Source organism: Gorilla gorilla, chromosome 8 (assembly GCF_029281585.2).
Source record: "Gorilla gorilla gorilla isolate KB3781 chromosome 8, NHGRI_mGorGor1-v2.1_pri, whole genome shotgun sequence".
Lineage (NCBI taxonomy): Eukaryota > Metazoa > Chordata > Mammalia > Primates > Hominidae > Gorilla > Gorilla gorilla.
Genome location: NC_073232.2, coordinates 22,474,571 through 22,501,326, shown reverse-complemented (window position 1 = coordinate 22,501,326; position 26,756 = coordinate 22,474,571). Strand labels below are relative to the sequence as shown.

At 45.1% G+C, this 26,756-nt stretch overlaps 1 protein-coding gene across 24 annotated transcripts in view; it reads left to right on the top strand.

The window, feature by feature from the left end:
* The window catches only part of BEND7 (BEN domain containing 7), an 89,852-nt gene that overhangs the window by 52,909 nt on the left and 10,187 nt on the right, over nt 1-26,756 (top strand). For all 24 annotated transcript variants that reach the window (XM_055352347.2, XM_055352346.2, XM_055352363.2 and 21 more), the window contains one exon: nt 23,221-23,340. In XM_055352347.2, the coding sequence (XP_055208322.2) occupies nt 23,221-23,340 (120 nt within the window). Of the gene's footprint in view, nt 1-23,220; nt 23,341-26,756 lie in introns of those variants that run through there.

Here is a 26,756-nt window from a genome sequence, read left to right as displayed (position 1 = left end):
TCTGTGTTCTCAGAACTTTTTATAAGAACAAGATTGAAACATTAGCTTGGATTTGAGTACCCCTCCAATGTTGATTATTTTATTTCCATTTATAGGAGAGGACACTGAGGCTATGAGAAATTAAGTAACCCTATTTAATTTAAACACCAGTAAATGGTGGAATCAGGACTTCACCCGAGGCCTGTCTGACTCCAAAGCCATTTTGCAGCACACTAAACACTTCAGTCTTTCTAAAAGGAGTATTTGAAAAGAAAGAAAGATGTCTCAGTTTTTAATTTCTGTCTTAAACTCTAGCATTTTGGATTCTTTATAAATTCCACTAGGAAATACAAATGATTTCAGATGACCAGTCGGTTGTTTATGCAAAGCATATTCAAAGTGATTTTCTGTTTAAAATATAGCTATACATCAATTTTTTTACTAGTGTCAGGGCAGGTCTTTTCTTGAAGATAGTGAGAGTGAGAATCAGCTCCACTGTGCTTGGGAGGAAAAAAGAAGTTTGATCCCTTCCATCAAGAAAGAGATACTTCTGAGATTCTTCAGTACATAGAACCACAAGGAAAGAGTTTGGGAGTAAACACTTGATATAGCTTGTGTTCCAAAGTTGTATGTAAATCAAATTCTAGTTTAAATGTTTGGCAATCAGAACCAAAGTGATGAATGCTGAAAGAATCCTTTGGGAAGGTGACTAATCACCTGTTAATTTACCTGTTCATATTTTTACATATCAGATCTGCTTAAAACAGGATATAATTACATAATACATAACATCAGTATAATTACATCAGAAATATAGCTTGCCTCTCGGCTGTATTTGTAACTCTCACCTAGTTGTTGTTGTAGTTTGTATTTTTCCTTGTTTTATGAAGGCCCAGTGACAAAGAGGTCATGTTGAATCTCGGCTGTTCTCTGTGTGTAGCTCTCTACTTCCAGCCCCTTCCACGATGGTTCTCATATTTTAGTGTGCATCAGAATTTCCTGGGTGTTGGTTCGAAATTCAGACTTCTGGGTCCCATGCTAAGAGATAGATTCAGTAGGTTTAGGAAATCTGCATTTTGAACACACAACCACAGGAGATTCTGATTGCTTTCAGATGCCCCTTGGAGCAGCAGCCCTACAGTCAGAGCTCCTGAGTCCAACAGCAATAACAGGTATCAACCTGAGTTTAACAGCAATGATGAGTATCGACCAGAGTCCAAAAGCGATGACGGGTATCAACCCAAGTCCAACACCGATGACGGGTATCAACCCAAGTCTAACAGCGATGATGGGTATCGACCCGAGTCCAACACTGATGACGGGTATCGACCCGAGTCTAACAGCGATGACGGATATTGACTGGAGTCCAACAGCGATGACGGGTATCGACCCGAGTCTAACAGTGATGACGGGTATCGACCCGAGTCCAACAGCGGTGACGGGTATCGACCCGAGTCCAACAGCGGTGACGGGTATCGACCCCGAGTCCAACAGCGATGACGGGTATCGACCCTGAGTCCAACACTGATGACGGGTATCGACCCGAGTCTTAACAGCGATGACGGGTATCGACCCCAAGTCCAACAGCGGTGACGGGTATCGACCCCGAGTCCAACAGCGGTGACGGGTATCGACCCGAGTCTAACAGCGGTGACGGGTATCGACCCGAGTCCAACAGCGGTGACGGGTATCGACCCGAGTCCAACACTGATGATGGGTATCGACCCGAGTCCAACACTGATGACGGGTATCAACCCGAGTCTAACAGCGGTGATGGGTATCAACCCCGAGTCCAACACTGATGACAGGTATCGACCCGAGTCTAACAGCGATGATGGGCATCGACCCCGAGTCCAACAGCGATGACCGGCATCGACCCCGAGTCCAACAGCGGTGACGGGTATCGACGCGAGTCCAACAGCGGTGACGGGTATCGACCCCGAGTCCAACAGCGATGACGGGTATCGACCCGAGTCCAACAGCGATGACGGGTATCGACCCGAGTCCAACAGCGGTGACGGGTATCGACCCGAGTCCAACACTGATGACGGGTATCGACCCGAGTCTAACAGCGATGACGGGTATCGACCTGAGTCTAACAGCGATGACGGGTATCGACCCCGAGTCCAACAGCGATGACGGGTATCGACCCGAGTCTAACAGCGATGATGGGTATCGACCCTGAGTCCAACAGCGGTGACGGGTATCGACCCGAGTCCAACAGCGGTGACGGGTATCGACCCCGAGTCCAACAGTGGTGACGGGTATCGACCCGAGTCCAACAGCGGTGATGGGTATCGACCCGAGTCCAACAGCGGTGACGGGTATCGACCCGAGTCCAACAGCGGTGATGGGTATCGACCCGAGTCCAACACTGATGACGGGTATCGACCCGAGTCCAACACTGATGACGGGTATCGACCCGAGTCCAACACTGATGACGGGTATCGACCCGAGTCTAACAGCGGTGATGGGTATCAACCCCGAGTCCAACACTGATGACGGGTATCGACCCGAGTCTAACAGCGGTGACGGGTATCGACCCGAGTCCAACAGCGGTGACGGGTATCGACCCGAGTCCAACAGCGGTGACGGGTATCGACCCGAGTCCAACAGCGGTGACGGGTATCAACCCCGAGTCCAACAGCGGTGACGGGTATCGACCCGAGTCCAACATTGATGACGGGTATCGACCCGAGTCCAACACTGATGACGGGTATCGACCCAAGTCTAACAGCGATGACGGGTATCGACCCGAGTCTAACAACGATGACGGGTATCGACCCCGAGTCCAACACTGATGACGGGTATCGACCCGAGTCTAACAGCGGTGACGGGTATCGACCCGAGTCTAACAGCGATGACGGGTATCGACCCGAGTCCAACAGCGGTGACGGGTATCGACCCGAGTCCAACACTGATGACGGGTATCGACCCGAGTCCAACACTGATGACGGGTATCGACCCGAGTCTAACAGCGATGACGGGTATCGACCCGAGTCTAACAGCGATGACGGGTATCGACCCCGAGTCCAACAGCGATGACGGGTATCGACCCGAGTCCAACAGCGATGACGGGTATCGACCCGAGTCCAACAGCGATGACGGGTATCGACCCGAGTCCAACAGCGATGACGGGTATCGACCCGAGTCCAACAGCGATGACGGGTATCGACCCGAGTCCAACAGCGATGACGGGTATCGACCCGAGTCCAACAGCGGTGACGGGTATCGACCCGAGTCCAACAGCGGTGACGGGTATCGACCCGAGTCCAACAGCGGTGACGGGTATCGACCCGAGTCCAACAGCGGTGACGGGTATCGACCCGAGTCCAACAGCGGTGATGGGTATCGACCCGAGTCCAACGGCGGTGACGGGTGTCGACCCCGAGTCCAACGGCAATGACGGGTATCGACCCCGAGTCTAACGGCGATGACGGATGTCAGCCCCGAGTCTAACGGCGATGACGGATATTGACCCCAAATCTAACAGCAATGACAGATGTTGGCCACAAGTCTAACAGCAGTGATGGGTATTGACCCCGAGTCTAACAGTGATGACGGATATCAACCCCGAGTCTAAGAGCAATGACGGGTGTCGACCCTGAGTCTAACAGTGATGAAAGATATTGGCCCTGAGTGTAACAGCGATGATGAGTATCAACCCCGAGTCTAAGAGCGATGACGGGTATCGACCCCGAGTCTAAGAGCGATGACGGGTATCGACCCCGAGTCTAACGGCGATGACGGGTATCGGCCCCGAGTCTAACGGCGATGACGGGTATCGGCCCCGAGTCTAACGGCGATGACGGGTATCGGCCCCGAGTCTAACGGCGATGACGGGTATCGGCCCCGAGTCTAACGGCGATGACGGGTATCGGCCCCGAGTCTAACGGCGATGACGGGTATCGGCCCCGAGTCTAACGGCGATGACGGGTATCGGCCCCGAGTCTAACGGCGATGACGGGTATCGGCCCCGAGTCTAACGGCGATGACGGGTATCGGCCCCGAGTCTAACGGCGATGACGGGTATCGGCCCCGAGTCTAACGGTGATGACGGGTATCGGCCCCGAGTCTAACGGTGATGACGGGTATTGACCCCAATTCTAATAGCGATGATGGGGATGATGGGTATCAACTGTACACACAACAGCCCCTGTGAAGCTTGGGCTCCTTCAGCTGTTTCTGTCAAGCACCTGGTTTTCTCAAGGTGGCTCCACCTCTGTCCTGGAATCAGTGAGAAGGAAGGTAGCCTTGTCTGAGCTGCCCTCATTCTTTGAACCTTGGGGGTTTAAAACTCTTTTTTTGTGTTATGTGACACATGGGTCCTGGTTCCAGACATGGCTACAGTGCCTCACCAGGACTAGACAGAATAGCCGCCCACTTCACCAAGGTGGAAGAAGGCATTTCCAGACTCTAGCACAGATCTCACTTATGGATCACTAAGCAAATGCCATTTCATTTTCCTTACAACCTTGTCATGACAGTCTTGAAGAAAATGTAGAATCTCTTCTTGGCATTGGCTAAAGTCCCCTTGATTGCATATTTGAAACACTTGTTCAGCTGACATTTCCCCAAACAGTGTGTTAACAGAAGACATGATCTTTGCTGCTTTTCAGATACTGGATTAAGTCATGAGAGAACACCAGAATCTTTGCAGTATTTTCATTGATATTATAAACCTAGAAATCATCAGCAGGCATGAAATTTCTGCTAACAACATATTTATTGCCCCAAGCCAGTGACTGACTAAGGCCCTGATGTTCAGAAATGTACAGTCTAGTAAGACATGTCAGCGATGACCCCTAACAGAGCCATGCTCCAAGACAGAATAAAATAAATGACAAATGTCTATTATCTGGCAGGGGGAGGAGGAAGCACAGAGGAAGTAAATCTCACTAGGAGAAGACCTCACAGAATAGATGACATCTGAACTAGGCCTTGAGTGAAGAGAAGTATATCAAATGCCGAGAGAATGGAAAAGGTTAACTACAGAACATGTTTAATGAAGCTTAAATTCAATAAAACATTGGGTGAAAGCCTTTTGCCTCCAGAACTGCTTAAGGCTCATGCTCATTGGTGGACCTTAAGTCCTCAGCAACCTGTTTACCTTAACACATTTGACTTCATGAATATAATGCCAGTGAAATGGACTCAGATATAGTTTACCTCCAAACGTTTTCAGCCAGAATTGTGCTGCTTAAAGTTGCTTCTGAAAGCTACCTCGGCCCCATCCCAGACCTGATGAATTCGGATCCCTGCCGTTGGGGCCACAGTGAGTCTACGCTTCACCACCGCTTCATCACTGGCCTTCCATAAGCTCAAAAAAGGGATCTCGTCTCCTCAAAACTGTGAATTCGTATGTTTACTACATAAGGAGCAAATGGAAATGTGGAGAAACTTGTTAAGAAGGGTGTGGCTTTTATTGATCTTTCTTCAGCCTGTCACATAATGGGCAGGAACCAGTTGTGGATTCACTTGCAAGGATTCCACTCCAACTCCCAGTTACTGAATTCTTACAAAACCTGCATTTTAACACCACCACTAGGGTTGACAAAAACAGCCTCCTGTCAAAAGCGATATGTTTCTGGAGCATAAACAGGGCCACTACAATGGAATGTGCATTGCACACCATTGTGGGCACTGTTGCCGTTGTGGACACTGTCGATTTGTATATTTATTGTGACAGTTTCCCTGCAGCCTAAAGTACAGTGTCTTGAGGAAAGACACCTTTCTAATCTGAACAATGGCTCCATATGGGCCAGCTGTGGCCCTGAAAATAGAAAGCAGTGTTTTCTGCGTAGTCCATCTCTTCTTTATTTAACTCCCTGAATCGTGTGGCTCATCAGAGATGCTCACCAGCATCCTAAGGTAATGCCACATCCTCCTATTTTCTCTCCTTTTGTGGGGAAGCAGAATTGTTTACTAAGTTCAGAGTCAGATCGCATTCCTGGTAGCTTTTCTTCTGGACCTACAACTGGTGCCGGTAATCTAGCAAGTGTTCCAGTTGAGTTCCATAACAAGTATTGACTATCTCCTGCAAGGTATGCATCAAAAATCTGAACGACTCAGGAATTGGTATTTGCTAGTATTTCTGCCCTAAAAGTGCATTGCAAATGATCATGGAATACTCACAAAAAAACTAAAAGTGTATGCAAGCTTCCAATAAGAAAACCCCTTAAAAATTCATAACTTTCGGCTGGGCACGGTGGCTCATGCCCGTAATCCCAGCACTTTGGGAGGTTGAGGTGGGCAGATCATGAGGTCGAGAGATTGAGACCATCCTGGCCAACATGGTGAAACTCCGTCTCTACTAAAAATAGAAAAATTAGCTGGGCGTGGTGGCATGTGCCTGTGGTCCCAGCTGCTCGGGAGGCTGAGGCAGGGGAATCGCTTGAACCCGGGAGGTGGAGGTTGCAGTGAGCCAAGATCACGCCACTGCACTCCAGCCTCGTGACAGAGCAAGAATCCATCTCAAAAATAATAATAATTCCATAACCTTCATTTAAAATTAACGGGAAGCTGTAATGGATTTTGGCTGCCTGTCAGACATTTTTGTATAAGAGCAAAGCACGGCTATATCTATCTGTAAAAAACCCTTAGCAGAGAGAGGCGTTCCTTTTTGGAATTAATCAGGTCTTCCCACTGACTGCTCCCTGCAGTCAAGTCTTCTGCTGCATGGACCACGTTTCCAAGTCATGTTTCTTGCATCCTGCTCTTGGTTAGATTTTGACACCTCTCCATGGTCAGCACATAGTATTTCTCAGAAACCCTTTTATACTCGACCCTAGCATCCTCCTATCAGCCCTGCCCCTTGGATCACAGAGTAAATCCAATCTTCGTTATTTTAAGCACCTTCCTCTCAACACCTCTTGATCACTGCACATACCATTTTGAATCCACTTAGCCGGGTACAACTACCTCGGGGCAAATCCCAATTAGAAATGAAGGCAGGACAGTGGAGACCAAGATGTATATATAGGATATTCAGGTCTCCTGCAGGGCATGGGGCCTGTGCTGGCCTCTTTCTGAAGAGCCAGCGGTAGCCCTGCTTACCCACACAGCAGTCATCTTGGTGGTGGCATGGGCCACCTAACCCTGATACCCCCTTGCAACTACATTATTTTTAGCAGAGGCATCAACTAACTCTTCAAGTTTGAAAGCTCAGAAACACCTTGAATGCCTTTTTTTCTTTGCAACTCACCCTGCTTAATTACCTGGCCCTATCAACTCCTTTTGTCCCTCCTCTCTCATTCAGTGCCCTTTGGCTTCTTTGACACCATCCTGGTCCAGCTGTGCATCACTCTGTCCTTGAAATTCTGCAAAAACACTCTTGAAATGTCCTGCCTAACCCTCCTTTCTCCTTCCAGTTCCTAATGTATCCTAACAGCCTAGTAACACCCAGAAAACCAAATCTCGTGACATCGTTTTCCTACTTACTTCCCCTTGGCCTATTCAGTCCGAACTCTGGCCTTTTCCAAGGCTCCGTAACTTGAATTTCTCTCTCCTTGTGAACATATTTCCCGGTGCTTCCTCCCAGGTGAGCCAGCAACACTGTTCCTCAAGCACCACTCGTTCATTGTGGACTCTGTGTTATGCTGTTCTCCACAGGGCCGTGGTGCCCTTCTCTCCCCGCTCTTTATAGACAAGCCTGACTTGTTCTTCCTGGTTTACCCCAAGTCTCATCCCCTGTACCATGAGACTTTCAGATGCCCTAACCTGTACTGATTGCCCCTTTCTCTGAGTGCCAGTAGCACTTACTGCCTTTAGACTGCTTAGCAGCGCATCTTAACTCTCCGCCTTGCTATTGATGACTTCTGTGGAGGATGAGCGTGTCATTTACTGCGCACACTGGGACACTCTTGAGGGTCAGTATGGTGCTGTTAATTATCTCATTGGGAAAACAGGCACTTTATACTTGAACTTCCTGGGCAGATCGGGATACATGGTCATGCTGTTTATATTAGGGCGTCTTGTCTTCCCAACAAGACTATAAGCTCCTGTGGGCAGAGATCATGTTTTATGTTTGCTTTGTATATTCCTTGTCCCGTGAAACAGCACCACTCACATAACTAATGATCCATAAATACAGGAAGGAAGGAAAGAGGGAAGGAAGAAATCAGTCAATTTATCTTCTCTGAAAAAGGTGGTTTCTTAAAAATCAAAACAGCACTCCCACATTGGATACGTACAGGGCATGAATAACAAGATAACTACACAACTTCTCCATGACAAGTTGGAATAGGGCAGCTGAAATTCAAGGAGGCAGAATATAAATTTGAAGATTAGAAGGAACAGCAGCCACAGACAGATCAAATGGCATATAGGAATTAAGGGTAGTGTAATCTTGTCGATCAAAAACATTAAGGTAATCTAAAATAAAAAAGCCAAGTTTGTATTTAATGGGGGCTGTGAAAGCATCAATCATTGTTAAATATCAAAGAGAAACCTCCATGGTATGCCACATGGAAAGTGTAGTATGTCATGCTTTCTTTCATGCTAGAGAGGAATCATCTTCAAAAGATGAAGAGTAATCATTTTATTGTGGGATTTTGGTTTAAATAAACCTAATAACAGAATCCATAGTTAGGCTAAATGTGCCGTTTCCTAGTTTGCCTACCTGAAGACTTCTTGACACATCCGTATACTTCCCCTCCAGGTATATTTTAGCCTTTGTCCTAGCAACTTGGTGCCTGAAAGAGTGAGGATCAGATAAAAGTCTGAGAACTCCTGTCAGCCTCAGAATGTGAACCCCAAATTTTCCTACAGCTGATCCCAATGAGAAGGGAGTTGCCACTGTGTAAAAAAGAACAGGAAATTGAATCCTTCCTCTGAGGCATGGGCCTTGTCCTGACGCCCCAGCGTCTTCCCCCGGTGTCCACGGTGGGACAGTGCATAAATCTCCACTGATGAGTGAGACCCCTGCCCCGCGCCCGCCTTCCCAGCCCTTCACCCTTCCTTCTCCCAGCCTCTGTCACCTCTGGGTTGCGGTCTGACCTGAGCCTCCTGCCCATGTTATAATTTACCCTGGCACTGGAGGCGTTCATTCCAGACCTCCTGGCGAGGGGGTAAACTCAGCGCCTCATGGAATGACTTTGAAAATTCATATACTGAAAAACCGTCGCTTTAGAAAGAGAAAAACGCATGACTTTTTCCTCATTCATTTATCTAAAGAACAGTCAAGCCCAGTAACATGTGGAGGGAACGCATGTGTTTTATGCCACTTGCCTAAGGCCTCTGAGCTGGTGATGCCCAATCTTTTAAATTTTGTGTTGCTTGAGCCTCAGCATTCGATTCTATAAAATAAATAAATGAGTTATGCGAAACATAATGCACCTTCCAAGTAGAATTTCTATAAATCCATAATTTTTTTTTTTTGAGACAGTTTCTCACCCTGTGACCCAGACTGGACTGCAGTGGTGTGATCTTGGCTCACTGCAACCTCTGCCTTCCAGGCTCAAGCAATTCTCATGTCTCAGCCTCCTTAGTAGCTGGGATTACAGGTGTGCGCCACCATGCCCAGCTAATTTTGAATTTCTAATAGAGACAGGGTTTTGGCATGTTGGCCAGGCTGGTCTCGAACTCCTAACCAGGTGATCCGCCTGTCTCAGCCTCCCAAAGTGCTGGGATTACAGGCATGAGCCACTGCGCCCGGCCTATTAAATCCATAATTTTGAAACATTTTTCTTTGCTAAAAAAAAAAAAAAATGGATTCAACAGTCAAACATCATTACACTAAAGCTTGTTACTACCCAGATCTTAATACTTAGTAAATATGACGTAACCATTGAAATATACCAACTGTGTTAAACAAAGGCATGGCACAGCTCACCAAAGGAAAGTTCTTCTTGTTTCCCAATAGTTGTATTATAAATGGGTGCTTCCTTAAATTGATAGAAATTAAAATTAACCTTGTTTAATTTGAGAAACCACTATAAGCACTTTTTGGCACTTCCTTTTAGACAGAAATGTCATAGTAGCAAAACTGAATGAAGGAAGACAAAGGATATTGTTGTCTGTCCCCCCACCCCTGCCACCACACACACACACACACACACACGAGAGAGAGAGATAGCTGTGGCCTCAAATCGGTGAGAATCACTGGGATTCAACAAGACTCTTCAAGCCTCAGAGTCCCACCAGTGTGGGGATAACAAAGGGAGCACTGTGGGACGTAGATTCACTCCTGACTGTCATTCAAGCTCTTGAACCATCACTTTCTCTAGGAAAAAAAAAAGTGTGGCTTGACTAACTTTTAAAGTCTCCAGTTAAAATAATAATAATAAAAGCCTCCAGGTCAGAGATTCTGTGGTTCAGAGATTATAGTCCAAATTCTCAGAAGTAAACCTAAAGAACCAGATAAATATGGCTTGGAATCAGTTTTATGGATATCTAGGGCCCTTTTCATTACATCAGCCAGCTGAAAATAGCCCCATAGAGTAGCAGTCAGCACTAAGATGAGATGGTCCTCACGGCCAGCTTTTGCAATCCTTGACTTTTGTGTCTTGTACGACTGACTGCCCCGCATGCCAGCTCCTGCTAAAGTCTCATGTCTGTAACTCAGTAGGATATTCTCATTTCATCAGTAAATACCTTGTCTGCAATACTTTATTTCCTTAATTTAAAGGCATCATTTTTAGGTGCATTAGTTGATGAACTGTGCTAAATTCTGATTGTCAAACCGAATCTGAAATGAACTTCAGGGCTCAGTATGAGACCTCTGGCTATTTACTGAAGAAGTGCTTCCTACAGTTCCTTCAAGTTAAGTAACAGACGAGAGAAAAAACTTTCTCAGATTTACTCTTTCATGAACCATACATTCATACCTGCCTATTATGTGCCAGCAGTGAATGGAAGACGTGACCTCTGCCCTTGCTTTGAGCTTGCAGTCTTGATGAACACTGGACGTTGTTATTTTAAAAAATCACTGGTTAACGAACTCAGGCAAGCCTTATCGGGGAAGGTCACGTCTCAGTTGAGACCTGAAGGATGAGATGCACTGCTGTCTTCTCTGTTATTCCCCGAAGGCAAATTACTGAGTCTTCTCCCAGCTCCCTTTTAAAGATAGATTTTGGTGCTTATCCCAAAAGAGTGTGTGTGTAAGGAGTATAATTGAAATCTAGTCAGCATTGACATTTCTGTGGCATAGCCCTAGGAGAAATTTTCTGATTTGTTCACAGACTGAAGAACGACATTTGTCCCCATTAGCAGTAGTCTTTAGGTTAAAACGTTGAAATAATAGTGTTCCTCTACATCTTGAATGTGGTAGACATTTGCCAAGAATTTGTTTTCTCTGCCTTCCCCTAAGATTTAAAACAGCTATTATTAATAATTTACTTCATATCCCCTCTCTAAGAATCAAGATGTTCCCTCTCCCTTCCATTCTCTCTCTTCCCCGCCCCAGAGTAATGGAGTTGGTGCGTGTCTTTCCTGTTCATTCTTACTTTGCCACTTGTGTTCCCGTCAATCCTATTTATTATTGTTTTGTGTCCTGCTTACAGATCTGTGGCCACAGCATCACCCTGTACTTTTGCAACTTGCTTGTGTTTCACATGTCCTTTTTCATCTTTTTAAAGATTTGTCCATCTCAGCACATTCTAACTCTAGCTTAGCCATTTCATCTGCTAACCACTGCATGACAAAGCCTTTTCTTCCTCCAGGCTTCTCGTAAGAGACAGTGAGGCTGGCTTTTCTCTTTCCCTGTCACCCAAGGCAGCCGTCATCTCTGTGTTTCTGGGTGCCCATGTGTGGGTTTCTCTAGAGAACACACCAGGCAATGGAACGGCCGAGTGACAGGGAACAGCGTCTTCAGCTTCACTGGGCATTATCAAGTGGCTCTCAAAACTGATTAATTGATGCATCTGCCAGCAAGGTAGAAGAAATCCCACTTTCCCGCATTCTTGCCAAGATCTCTTGTTACCAGATTTTAATTTTCACCAGTCTGATGGTTCTCAAGTGAGACTCAGTGGTAGAATCTCTGATCACTAATGAAGTTCTGCATCCTTTCCTATTTGTCATTATTTAGTTATTTTTCCTCTGTGAATTTCCATCCTTTTCCTGTTTTTCCACTAGATGGTTCTTCTCTTACTGACTTACCAGAGTTTTTTTGTCAGTGACATGCATTTCAAGTATCACCCCTTATTTTCCAGTTGTGAAGACGTTGCCTACAATGTCTTTTATCTTACCGAAGTTGAGATTTGACAGGCAGATGGATTCTCTTCATGCTTTTTGCCTTTTTGTGCCCATTTTAAAAGATCCTCCTTACTCAGATGATATAATTATATCCTCTTATTTTTTTTTCCAACAAAGTTTTATTGTTTATAATCAGGTCTTTAATCCACCTGGAATTTACTTTTACCTAAATGTGAGGTAGAGATTTAATTCAGTTGTTTTTCACTGTGGATGATCAGTCATTTTAACAGCATCCATTTTTGACTGATTCGTAATTCTATCTCTGCCATAGTCTGAGCTCCTCTCACACATGTTTACATTTGGTCTTTTATCTACCTTCATCTTTGAGCCATCATTTTCATTACTCTGGCCTTGTAATAATTCTTAAGATCTTATAGGTCATGCCCTCTGCACTCCTCCCCTTTCTCCTCTCCAGTTCTTTGCCTCTGTGTTGTTTTCTTCTTCCCATAAATGGGCTGAACCATTTCTGCCTACTGTTCCATTATTGGAACACTAAGCTTGTGGGAGTTATTTATATTCTGCTGTTCATGGTCATCACCAAGGTCTGATTTTTAACAAAAACATTTGCAATCTCCAGCATAAATGGATTAAGCACAGTGTTTAGTAATTCTTTGATTGAGGGTCTTCGAGTCTTTGTTCCGAAATTTTCCTCGGAACAAAGGAATGATGTGGAGTTTAGTTGGGTGATTTGTTGTAGATCAAGGATGGTTTTTCATCATGATTTGAAGATATTCCAGTGTTCTCTAGATTCAGTTGTTGTGGAGTCTGATCAACCTGTTGTTCTTCTGTAGATCATCTGTCTTTTTGCTCTAGTTGATTGCAGGATCTTTTGGCCTTTGGTGTTCTTTGGGTTCTTTATTACAGTTATGTATTTATTTTTCTTAATATACTTTATTGTTGTGCTTCTTAGAACCAAGGATCCATGACTCACCAGTTGTGAAGACTTTTCATCTACTCTCTCCTTCCTCTCCTTCATTCTTTCAATTCTCTCCCTCAGAAACATCTATTAGTGTTTACGGGACCCTTTTATTCTGTCCTTTGTATCCCTTATCTGTTCTGTTTCCACCTCTCATGTCTATGTTACACTCTGGGTTATTCTCCAGATCTATCTCCCTGTTCCACTCAGTGATATTAATTTATTGATTAACCTGTCCTTTGAGTTTTTATGTTTCAGTTGTGATATGGTTTGGCTGTGTCTCCACCCAAATCTCATCTTGAATTATAATAATCCCCACATATCAAGGGCAGGCCAGGTGGAAATAACTGAATCATGGGGGTGGTTCCCCCATACTGTTCTTGTGGTAGTGAATAAGTCTCACAAGATCTGATGGTTGTATAAATGGAAGTTCCCCTGCACAAGCTCTCTTGCTTGCCACCATGTAAAATGTGCCTTTGCTCTTCCTTTGCCTTCCACGATGATTGTGAGGCCTCCCCAGCCATATTAAACTGTGAGTCCATTAAACCTCTTTCCTTTATAAATTACCCAGTCTCGGGTATGTCTTTATTAGCAGCATGAGAACAGACTAATACAAGATACTATATGTTTAATTTCTGTAAGTTCTATTTGGTTCTTTTTGAAATCAGCCTGTTATTTTCCTGGTGCATTGAATTTTTCCTTGCTCATTTTAAGCACACTTACTTTGCTGTCCATTGCTGTCCACAAGGGGTGTCTCACCCTGCAGCTCCTGAGTCCGCTGCCTCTGGTATTTGCTGGGTCATTGTATGTGTTTCATTATTTTAAATATGAGCTCATCTCTAGCAGGCCTGTTTTTCTTTTCTTTTCTTTTTTCTGTGAGAATCTGTTGTGGCCCAGGTTTCAAGGCATCCTTTCAAACTCATTCTGCATTTCCCTCTCTCTGGAGCCCAGGAGTCTCAACAGCAATGCTTCTGCTCACTTATAGTTTTATGCAATGGTGCAACCTCAGATTCCAAACCTCTGTGAGGTGCAGGCCAAGCATTTAATTTTTTTTTTTTTTTAAGATGGAGTCTTGCTCTGTGTCCCAGGCTGGAGTACAGTGGCACGATCTTGGCTCACTGCAACCTCTGCCTCCCAGGTTCAAGCGATTTTCCTGCCTAAGCCTCCCAAGTAGCTGAGATTACAGGTGTGCACCACCACGCCCAGCTAATTTTTGTATTTTTAGTAGAGACGGAGTTTGGTCATGTTGGCCAGGATGGTCTCAAACTCCTAACTGAAAGTGATCTGCCCGCCGCGGCCTCCCAAAGTGCTGGGATTACAGGTGTGAGCCACTGTGCCCGGCTGCCTTTAGAATTTTCTAAGGAACCTTTCTTTTTCTCCCTCAAAGTCTGGACAGAGCTTGCTCGTTGCCTCCCTGTACTCGGGGGTAGACCCTTGCCCTTTGCAGCCTCACCAGAGGCTTTCGTTCCAGCTCTCCCGTCACATAGGCCCAAGACCTCCTTGCCCTTGCCCTGTGGGTGTAGAAACCTGAGCTTCATGTGAGACTGCCTCTCCCTCACCCACCTCAGGACAGTCGCAGGCTGTGCCTTTGGAATACACATGCCGTTCCTTGTGGCTGGAGCATTCTCCACCTTCTTTCTCCTTTCTTCAGCTCACCTCCACTTTTTTCTTTGGTTTCAGCTCAGCCATCACTTTATCTAAAAGCTTTCCCCGCTACCCACTCCCACCCAATAATGGGTGAGGTGCCCCTTGGCTGTGTACCTGGTGCTCGGCTTGTGTAATTGCAGGTGTGCTCTGGGCTGTCCTTGACTTCTTACTGCCTTTAGCCTCCATTTCACTGCAGGATTTTTGGGGACAAGGGACCATTTGTTCAGTAACACCTAGCATAGTCCTGGCACATTATGTGTGGTGGATAAATATGTCTTGAATTAATGCATTTTATTTTTGTAATAAGGTCACAATGAGGTTTAAGTCCCAGATTTGTAAGCCTCCCCCCAGTTTGTGTACAGTATCAGAGAACATCATCTTCACCATAGTTGCACTTAATAAGAATGAACAAAAACGTGAGAAAAACCATATGCTGAAATAGATCACATCTCAAGAGATCACTTGTGACTGTGTGTCCCATGATGTGCCTCTAAGATTTGTGGGTGCACAAAGGCCAGTGGTGCCCACTCAGTGTGCTGAGGCTGAGGGGGCATCCAAACACGGGGGTCATATGCCATTGAGGACGCATGAAGAGTCAGGCTTGCTGGGCATCCCAGCTACTCAGGAGGCTGAGGCGGAAGGATTGCTTGAGGCCAGGAGTCCAAGGCCAGCCTGGGCAACATAGTGAGACCCCCATCTTTAAAAGAGAGAGAAAGCGAGGCTTTACTTCAACCTGTTTAAAATGCTCTCTTCTAGAAGGCTCTTTGGTTTCTAGAGTGGAATGTCACTCGGTTCCCTTAGGAAGAAGATGTCTCGTGGGGCTGCAGGTGGAATTGGGCAGGAACAGGGCTGCTGTAAGGCCTGGACTCTGCATCCCTCTCCATGAACCTTGTCTCTGTGTCTCTGGTCCCTGCCTCTCTTTGTGCATCCGCTTCATCCTCTCCTCCCTGCCGGCTGACTTCCTCCTTTTGCTTGCTGGCTCCTCACAGTTCTGTTTGCACATAGTAGGTGCATCATGCTACTCGCACTGTGACATTTTAGCATCGCTGGCTCTTGCTAAACCCCTTGTTTCCTCATCGCCTGCCATTCTCAGGAGGACAGGAGAGGGCCGGGCTCATCACTCGGCACATCTGCAGCTTGGCTCCCCTTAGGTCAAGGGCACATCATCTTGCAGCCAAGCTGTGGCTTAGAGGGCACTGGGACAAAGCAGTCCTGCCCATTTGGGCAGCAGGGGCGAGAAGTGAGCAGTTTCCTGTGAACATCCTGATCTTTCTCCACGTTCACAGTCAACCTTCTGTTTGGTTGGTCCCCCGTTTCTAGCCCCTTGACCCCAACAAGTAAAGTACTGGGTCATGACACCAAATGTTCCAGATACAGAAAGAGAATCCTTCACCTCTGCATTGCATATTACTTAGTTGTCATTCTAGTTGATGTATCAACCAAGTATTGTGTGTAGGTTTGGGTTTAGGTCTGAATTTTTTCTGAGTGGTCTGCTAAAATCAGATTTCTGAGCCTGCATGCGGAGAACCCATTCCAAGACTAGAACAATTGCACCAAGATGTGGAGGACCATCAGGCCCTGCCTGAACAACCAGCCTTGATTCTAGCTCTTTCCCACCCTCTCATAGTGTTTTACATGCCACAGATATGGTTATTTTAATACAATAGATGGATATCAAGCCTACAATTTATATGTTTCCACTTTCTCCTTGAAAATGGAGAATGACGCGCTAAATATTATTGGAGAAAAGATATACTCTATTAGATCCAGGTAAAATTTGAGCCACAGTCATCAGATCTCAGAGTTCAGAGTATGTGTAAATCCATCCTACCCACGGCCCAGTTTCCAGGCACAGCTCCCCTGCTGCACACTCACCTGGCCTCCTGGGGACAGGTAATCTGCCAGCCCCTGCCCTGTTCCTCTCCCCAGTTGGCCACCATGCTTCTGTTTTGTGAGGTTGAAAGTAACACCCAGCATCCTCAAGTTCAACATGGGAGGATGCACTTAACTATGGCTTTGTTTGTTTACCATTCAACCATTTTTCTTGTACAGTCACTGCATGCTCAAATGCAACTGTAAACGTAAGTCATTTATGTGGAAAATAACTCCTGTTAGATGTGCAGTCTCAGGCCAGTCATTTAAGCTGCCCATACTTGGATTTTGTCATCAGTAACTGAGGATCACAATACCTAACCCTGCTGGTTGTTGCGAGATTAAATGAGATGTGTATAAACTGCCTCGCACATGGGGAGTCTCAAATGATAGCTCTTAAGACAGTAAGAGGAAAGAGAGTGGGAGGGACCCTGGTTATGGTCCGCTCACTCAGATGTGTGGGCGGGCTGCCTCCCACGACTCCCTCTCCCTCTGCACATCCCTGGCTGCAAGTGCTCCCCAGTTGGGTCCCTCTGCTTGTCCCCTGGGACCCGGCAGCAGAGACTATTGTCCCTTGTCCCTTTGCAAGCTCTAGGAGTTTGGCAGATCTAATGAGGACCCGGTTTTCAGTTCTGCGTGCTGTAAACCTTGATTTCCATGCATGATGTAAACCTTGATTTGATCACAAGTTAAAACTGAATCATCAACTCTGAAGCTGGGCTGTGACTGCCAGCCAGAGTTCTTAGAGGATTTCACAGCGATGTGAAAGCTCTTCCCACCTACCCCTGCTTCTTAAAGTGTCTGCTAGACACAGTGACTTCCTTTCAAAGTCCATGCCACATTCTTCTTTTCCCAGCACAACCAGCCAGAAAAACCCAAATTAAAAGTCCCTCAGGAGAACGACAGTGTGGCTAGATCACTGTTTGGGGAACATGGCCAGTCCGCCTTGTTCGCAGAGTGGCGCGTTCAGCATGTCAGACACGACACGCGCTGCCGCCTTCACTTGATGATGATTACATGAGGAGCAGCATTCTGAAGGAAGGGTTTGCCCAGCCACCAGCAGCTGATTCATTATTTATATACAATTAAAGGGCAGGATTCAAATGAATGCTAGCATCTGGGAAAAGTCATTATTCATGGACGGATCAGACTGAGCATTTGTCATTTCTCTGGTGACTTAACATACGCCCTGTGACTTGGAACTCAAATTATACTAAGCAGAAGAGATGCTTTAGCTCTTTTATTTAGTTTAATTGTTGATCTTATTTCACTTTTTCAGATTATCTGGGCTCGTTTAAAAGTAGCCCTTGCTGCTTCTTCATATATTAAAATACGAAAGGAGGGAAATTTCTTTTTAGAACCTATTGCATTCTCAAGATGAATGCAAATGATTCGACTATGATTCTTAATGACCCACTATTAACATAGTAGAAAACTCAGTGCATTAATGCAATACCTCTTTTCACATCATTACTCCTAATGGAACTGTTACCAGGATAATAGCTTGACCTTTAGCTATAGATTCAGGTAGCAAAAATGCATTCTGTCTCCCCAATACCTCTATTCACATAGCATATTGACTGTTTGCAGATCAATGCAATGACAGTCTTTTGGCCTTGTCCTTGAGGCCTCATCTGCTATCATAATGGAGGGAATAGGATTTCGTCTTCAGTAAGTAAATTCTAGTTAAAAGTCTCTTTTAAGTTTAGACGTAATCCATGAACTAGAGTGTCAATAATGTGCCCAGTGGAAGTACTTATTTGTATAGGTGTTTTTCAAAAAGCCTATTGCGGCACCTTCAAAGATCTTAGACACAGACCCAGGAGACAGTGATTTTCTTGGCTTCTTTCTATTGAAACCAAATAAGTTTTCATTGAAACTAGAAAAAAATAACCAGACACGGCTGCCCTTTTAGTGACTGAGAGAATATTTGAGCTCAAGGTTGGACTAGAAAGGTCTGATCTGAACCCCCTCATGACATGGGAGCAGAGAGTCCACAGCCTCCTTTGGCTTATCTTAAACTTGCTTGTCCGCACACGTGGGAATCATTCAATGTGGCATAGTCCAAATCCACTTTGTTAATTTGGAGCCATGACTTTCTAATATGTGCTAATTTGGACACATGCATTTCACAACCCAAGAAAAGAGGGGTTGCTATGGAAATTAACTGTATAAATAATATTACAAGGGGGGAGATGTGTACCTGCTATGACAGTGGATTCAGTCATTTTTGTAGTACACATTTTTCTAGAAACGAATAGGATGCTAAATAGAAATATTTTGTTCTATTTATTAAAACAGGACTTCAAGAACCTTTTGGAAATTATCTGATTAGTAAATGTTCTTGTGGGTATTTGAAGGCAATAAGACCTTGCTTCTTTAAATAGATCCTATTAATTAAAGACTTCCTGCTAATTCAGATAGACCATTTTCCCCCAATTAGCCTAAATTTGTAAGCTAATGTATTTCCTTCCATTAGAAACAAAAGTGGAAAATATGTTTGCTTATTTATCAAATGCTTGAGTTCTTCAGAAAAACGCACTATAGTAGGTGCCTTGAGGGAGACAAAAGAGATGAAGACCCTGAAGTTGCTTAGAATCTAGTGGCAGAGATTTCAAAGCATGCGCAGCCCCAGGGATAGCCTTTCCTCTGCACCTCCCCACCTTGCTCTCCTGGCCCCCCCATATCATACATCAGGCAACCTGGTTGATTTTCTCCCCAGTCATTAATTCTCCTTTCTAAGCATCACTGCCCCTCTCCCCAGGTGGGGCTTTGATGGAACCTTTCCACTAAGACTCTCAGCCCTACGTCTTCCTCTCGCTCCCCAGTCCCACTGTCATCCAGATCACTGCTCTGTCCACATGACTGACGGCCTAGCCTATGTAGTGGCTGGACCTCATCCACGGTGACATTCACTTCCGCTGCATTTCAGCCCCGCACTGTTGGCCACACCTGAGCATCCTCACACGCGGTTGCTCCTCAGCTGCTCCTGCATGCTCCGGTATCTCAGGGGACAATTCTTCCAGCTGCATGACCCCTGCTTGCCAACCCATTGACACCTGCACTCCCTGATCTCTATAGATAGCTCCAAGCCCATGAGCCTTTTTCTGTATTCACGTCCTTTCTAGATTTGGGGGGTGAAGGATAGGGGAGGAGTAGAGAGGTGAGTTCATTCATGCCCGGTCACACCTTCAGCATCTTCACGGGCTTATATCCCTGTTCTTCTGCCAAAACTGTCCAGCAAAACCCTGAGCCTAGACCAGCGCTACCATCCCGTGTCCTAAAGGAGCTGCAGGAGACGGAGGTGGAAAGCCTGCAGACTCCCGCCACGCTGCATAGCCCTACCACATAGCCTGTCTGTGGCGTGGCAGCTGTATTAGTTGTCTGTGGTCTGCTTCTTCTCCAATTCTTCTCAGAGATGATTCCACAGCTCCCCTACACCCTCCGTCCTCCAGAGCCCCTCACCCCTGAGCTCACTGAGGCCTCAGGAGTGTTTGCTCCAGCCTAGAACTACTTCTGAATCAACCGTCTTCCCTTTCCGTGGGTTTAGAAAAGGACATTTCCCTCCTTCTGTTGGAGACAGCCCCTCCATTTCTATTCCAGATCCATCAGCCCCAGCCCCCGAGGTGATGCCTTTGACCGTCTCGTCCTTCTCCCTGTATCCTGTTCTCTCCTGCCACACCACTGCTCCCTCAGCCTGCACGTCACACCCAAGTCCCCGTCCCTCAGCCCTCCTGTCTCCCCTCTTCTTCCACCCCTCTCTGGGCCAGGTGTCCTGAGAGTGGCCACCCTCCTCGGCCCTCACTGACCTTCATAGGGCACCAAGCCGCCCCTTCTGTCCCTCTTCTGCAATGCGGCGTGCTGGTCCCTCCTTTTTATTAGAACCACTCAGTGGCCTTCCCTCCACTCTCCCCACCCCTCCTGCCTGGCCAGCCATTCTTGGGCCCCTTCATGTGCTCTTCTGCCTCCACCTTCTCCTTGGCAGCGTGGCGTTCCCCAGGGCTCCCAACCCAGCCTATGCCCTTTCCACTCTCCGTGTTCTCTCTGGTGAATGTTCTCTCACTGTTTTGTTTTGTTTTGTTTTGTTGTTTGTTTGTTTGAGTCAGAGTCTTGCTCTGTCACCCAGGCTGGAGTGCAGTGGTGCGTTCTCGGCTCACTGCAACCTCCATCTCTCAGGTTCAAGCGATTCTCCTACCTCTGCCTTCTGAGTAGCTGGGACTGCAGGCGCATGCCACCATGCCCGACTAATGTTTTTATTTTTAGTAGAGATGGGGTTTCACTGTGTTGGCCAGGCTGGTCTTGAACTCCTGACCTCAAGTGATCCACCCGCCTTGGCCTCCCAGAGTACTGGGATTACAGGCATGAGCCACCATGCCCAGCCTCTCTTACTGTTTTAACCACCACATGTATGTCTGTGCCTCTTAAACCAGTATGTTCAGTTTGGCCCCTTCTCTGAACTGTAGATTTCTCTGTCTAAATAAACTTGGCCTCCTTGTCTGCAGGTTCCACGTCCACAGATTCAACCAGCTGCAGATTGAAAATATTCAGGAAAAAAAAAATTCAATGCAGCAATAAAAAATAATGCAAATAGGCTGGGTGGCCCTCCACTGCTGTTGTATGCTCTGGTATCTCAGGGCACAGTTGTACAAGTCGCTTAAAGTCTCACTCAATTGCCCAGGCTGGAGTGTAATGGTGTAATCATAGCTCACTGCAGCCTTGAACTCCTAGGCTCAAGAGATCCTCCTGCCTCAGCCTCCAGAGTAGCTGGAACCACAGGCTTGCACCACCACTCCCGGATTACTGATTGATTGATGGATTGATTGATTGATTGATTGAGACAGGGTCTCACTGTGTTGCCCAGGCTGGTCTCAAACTCCTGGTCTCAAGCAACGCCCCCCACCTTACCTCATAAAGTGTTGAAATTACAGGCATTACCCACCATGCCTGGCCTGTATCAGGGACTTGAACATCTGCAGATTTTGATGTCTGGTGGGGGTCCTGGAACCAGGACTATATCTGCTATCTCCATGTGGGTGCTCCACAAACACCCCTAACAGCATGCTCCAAACCAAGCCTGCGATGTCCTTTCAGCTCACACACCTTCCCTTTCTTCTCTTTTTACCACATCATGTCATTAACCAAACAATGCCAGTTCTCTGAGAGGCCCTAGATGCGTCACTAGCTCCGGCTTTCGCAGTAGCTTCCTGAAGGGGAACTCCCTGCTGCTCTCAGGGCTCCTTGAAATGTGTCTGCCGTGCTACTGACATTGATCTCTTCCTGCACAATCGGATTGTTGCCATGTGTTTGACAGTAGAGATCACATATAGCCGCTTTTCTCTTTCAAATTATTTCCTTAGGATAAATTTCCAGGAGTAAGATTACCAGTCCAAAGGTATAACAGTTTTATGTCTCCCATTAAATATTACTCTTATTTCTCAAAAGGGTTTTCCCTGTTTGCACTAACAGTAATGTGTGAATGTGCCAATTTTATCAGTATCAAGTATTAGCTTTCTACCATTGTTTTTCTGATTTTAGTAGGTATAAAGTGTGTTTTGCAGTTCTTTGGTTAACATATTAATTGAACATTTTTCCTAATACTTTTTGCCCATTTATCTATGGGGACTTTCCAAGTTACTCTTTTATTTGAATGAGGTCTTCATCTGATGGTAGATGGTGAACCTTTTTGGTCACATTTAATACAACTAGCTTTTCTCATTCTGATGAAATGTCTTATTTTTCATTCAATAGAAATTTTACCTTTTTCTGTAGTTGAATCTGTCAATATTTTCTTTTGTCTTTTTTTTAAGAGAAACCTTTTAAAACATCGAAATTACCAATATTTTAAATACCAAGGAGGCAGTGTGATGTGATGGCCTACCAGATCTTGACCTTACAAAGGACAAGTTGAAAAGATGAGTTTCAAAGTGCTCAGGAGTGTGTGTGAGGCGGAAATGTCAACCCCAGTGCCGTGTGTGCGGCCACACACTGTGCACAGCCCTCCCACCATCATTGTCCCGCCTGCCTTGTGTCCTGCCATGGGGTTCTCCTTAGTCCCGTTTGTGCTTAATCGGGTAGTTCTTTCCTGGGAGCTCGTGTGATGTGCAAGGGGTTGACTTGAAGTAGAATTGGAACTTTAATCACAACACCAACTGCATTATTATTTGAGTAGTGATTGAGTTAGTAGGAATCACCAGGAGAAAGACCATCTTTTCGTGTTAATTTTGCGTTCAATTTTGAATTGACAACAAAAAAGTGAACTCCTTTAATATGTTTGCTAAACCTTGTCATAAGGTCAGTAGACCCTTAGGAAGCATTTTCTCCTCTGCCTATAAGACACATACACATGGATGTGGAGCCAGTAGAAAGAATAGCTTCCATACAAACTACTTAGTGAGTATCGCCAGTTTCATTTTGAAGCACAATGCATTGGACCTACCCAGGACCTGTCAATCTCCATCTTTGCCAAACAAATATAATACAGATACTGAAGACATATCGTGCAGAACTGACCTCCTTTAGAAATCTACTTTTTTTCTTTTTAGAATATATTTCTGTTTCAGATCTGCATATTTTACTTGTTAAGGTATTTAACAATATTTTACATTTTCTTTCAGTCTTCACAGAAAAGTACTGTACAGCTAACCGTGTGGATAAGCTTCCTGGCCCAAGAGATTGGGTACAGATTCTACAGGATCAAATTAAACTGGCCAGAAGAAGGTTAAAAAGAGGCTCAGGTATGACTAAGTTGCAGAAAAATAATTGGAGAAGCACTTATGAATTCTTAGACTTTATAAAGTACAATAGTTGGCTCTAGGTTGTTTCAGCATCTTGTCTTTTGAAGGAGAGACTGTGTATAATATGCTGATTTGCTCTCTTAAAGTCTTATTCAAATGAATTTTGAAACTCACCTTCAGACTAAATAGTAAAAATTATGTCAGGCCACTTGCATTGAATAGTACAAGTGAAAAAGATTGCTAATCTCGTTTGTGGTCTAATCCTGTCATATATGAAAACCGGGTCTCTCTTTTATGGTTTGCTTCTGTCTGCCCATTGATTTTTATTTGTTTGAATCTGCATGACTTTATAAAAGTACAAGTTGCTTAAGGTTAGAAAAAAAAGAAGAAAGAAACTCTTCTACCAGCAACACCACATCAAGTAAAAGGGGTTTTAAGTGGGGGATGGGTGTGTGTGCACACATGTCCATGCACGGGTTGTGTGTGTGGGTTTAAAATTCTGGGCTTGGAGATTCTAGGATTATTCTTCCAGGAAAAGTGAGCACCTGTTTCGTTGTGACTGTTCAGATTTGGTCATTGAAGTCTCAGCTTCCCCAAAGTGACAGTGGGGGCCAATTTCCTAGTGAAGAATCCCTGTGTAGTCAGCTTTCTCCCATCAAATAAGAATAACTATCTCAAACACCACATGTTCTCACTCATAGGTGGGAATTGAACAATGAGAACACATGGACACAGAAAGGGGAACATCACACACCGGGGCCTGTTGTGGGGTGGGGGGAGGGGGGAGGGATAGCATTAGGGGATATACCTAATGTTAAATGACGAGTTAATGGGTGCAGCACACCAACATGGCACATGTATATATATGTAACAAACCTGCACGTTGTGCACATGTACCCTAAAACTTAAAGTACAATTAAAAAAAAAGAATAACTATCTCTAGGAGGCCACAGATCTCTAGATAATATTTTTAATTTCATATAAATTAGTGTAGCCATTATGAAAAGCAGTATGGAGGTTCCTCAAAAATTAAAAATAGTTGGGAGGCTGAGGCAGGAAGATTTCTTGAGCCCAGGAGATCGAGACCAGCCTGGGCAACTTCTCCAGATGTTTTGTGGAGACCCTATCTACACACACACACACACACACACACACACACACACACACACACAAAAGAAAAAAACCTTAAAAATTAGCCAGGCAAGATGGCACGCACCTGTTGTCCCACCTACTTGGGAGGCTAAGATGGGAGGATCACTTGAGCCCAGGAGTTTGAGGCTGCAGTGAGCGACGATTGGCCACTGCACTACAGTCTGGGTGACAGAGCGAGACCCTGTTTCTTTAAAAAAAAAAAAAAAAAGGTGGAGAAATTCTGTAGAAGGCTATTCTCAGGGACCCAGAAAGACCTTGCTGGCAGTGGATCACGTGACTGAGTAAGAAACACAGTGTAAATGTTGTTCTGCTGCCTTCCCCATGCTGCACATTTTAGACATAAACACACCTTATTTTCCTTCTATTGTCAGATGCTGAGACCGATTATTATAAGTTCTGGTCTCTATTCCCTTCCCCTGTCCCACCAGCAAGCAGGCACGCACCCAGTAGGGATGTGCCGCCACATCCCTCTTCTCTTTCCCACAAGCAGACTGGCCAGGGAACACATCCCCTAACCATGTCTCATTTCTATTAATAATTCACATCACAAATGCCCATTTTCCCCCCAGGTTTGCCCACTTCTACAGGATGAGACCCAAGCCATAGCCTGCTCCCCACCCCTCCCCTCCTCGAAGTCCCCACTCACTTGCCCTCTCCTGCCCCTTAGACATCAGAATATTTGATGTTGGACATTGTAACTTTTGACCACTGGTTTAGATGATCTGCCCAGATACTTGTGATCGGCTCCCTTGGCCCTTCTCTTCTGCGTTCCTAGCAGGTTCTATTAGCAACTGAGAAGTAGAAGGTGGCTGTAAGACAAAACCAACCCTGACAAGCAGACCCAAATGACAGCACATCAGCAATGACCTGCCAAATACAGTTTGTCTCCCCATTTTGTCAAATCCTGTTCCACATCATTCTCCTCTAGGGCACAGAAGTGGGGCCCCAGCAAATTGAAACTAGAGCCACTTGTATTTCCTTCCATGATGCCGATAGGAACTGAGAGGTCTGGATCAATATTACCTGCTCTCATGCTTTTTGTCTTGATGATTTTCAGTCTAAATGATAATACAAACAGTGTCTCATAGAGATTGCACAATTTCCACCTTATTTGTCATATCTGGCTCCATTCCTGGAATGAGGTAGAGATTCTGACTCCACAAGCTAATTGGCTACCACTTAAGGAAGGCTGCACTGCCTCTAGAAAAAAAGAAGTGCCCCACACAGATTTGAAAGGCCGTTATGCAAATCCAAATAGAAATTCATTTGGGGCTGTCGTCACATGGAATAATTTTTATTCTATAGCTCCAGTGATTCCTTTCCTGGTGTGCATTTTTATCATTGCCATCAGATGATTTTCTCAGAGTTGAAATCACAATATATCGTGTTGGATCTCAGAGTAAAGATGTCACTGCTGTTAAATGTTTATTGGACTTGCTCAATCTTTTCCAAATTTACCAACTTGATTGTCACCGGGGAAGAAAGACTGTGAACTTGTTGTTGCAGATAGATGTTATAATTAAATTTGAGTAACACAACAGTGCCTTCCTCCTTGACTCTCGGCCCCTATTCATGCAGCTAGCATGTTCTGATTTATATATAATCATCTATATATTTTTTTGGTTATATATGTTCTGTTCTTACTAAAGCACATAATTGCATAGGCCTGTTTTTTCAAAGGGAGGATAGCTGAATTACAAAAGGAAGGTCAGTTTATACCCAAAACTGATCTTGTTATAACTAAATGAAAAGCAATTATACATGTAAAGAAAGTTGCCAAAATATAAAATGAACTAGAACTCGAAGATTTAAGAAATTAGCTCATATTGATGCATATGGTATGTTTGGACTATTAATAGCAAAGAGACGAATAGCCCAGACATTAACCCGACTCATGTCCGTGGCGTTGTTACTTACTAGCTGTGTTACCTGGAGTGAGTTTCCTAACCTCTGTCTCACTTTCCTTATGTGTTAAGATGGGCAGAGCAACAGACCCACCTTGTAGAGTGTCCTAAGGGTTCAGCGACACATTGCATGTCAAGTGCCCAGTGAGCATTTAATAAATGGTGATTATCATTGTTATTATTATTGAAGGATTTTTAAACTCCCAGGCAATGAGAGAACTACCATGAAGACCATCTGTCTCCAACTCACTCAAACCAATTAGAAGAAAATAATGTCTTCTAAATATAAACATAACATATGTTCATTATTTTTCATATATAAAATAATTTCTAAAAGCCATAGAACAAAATTTAAAATAC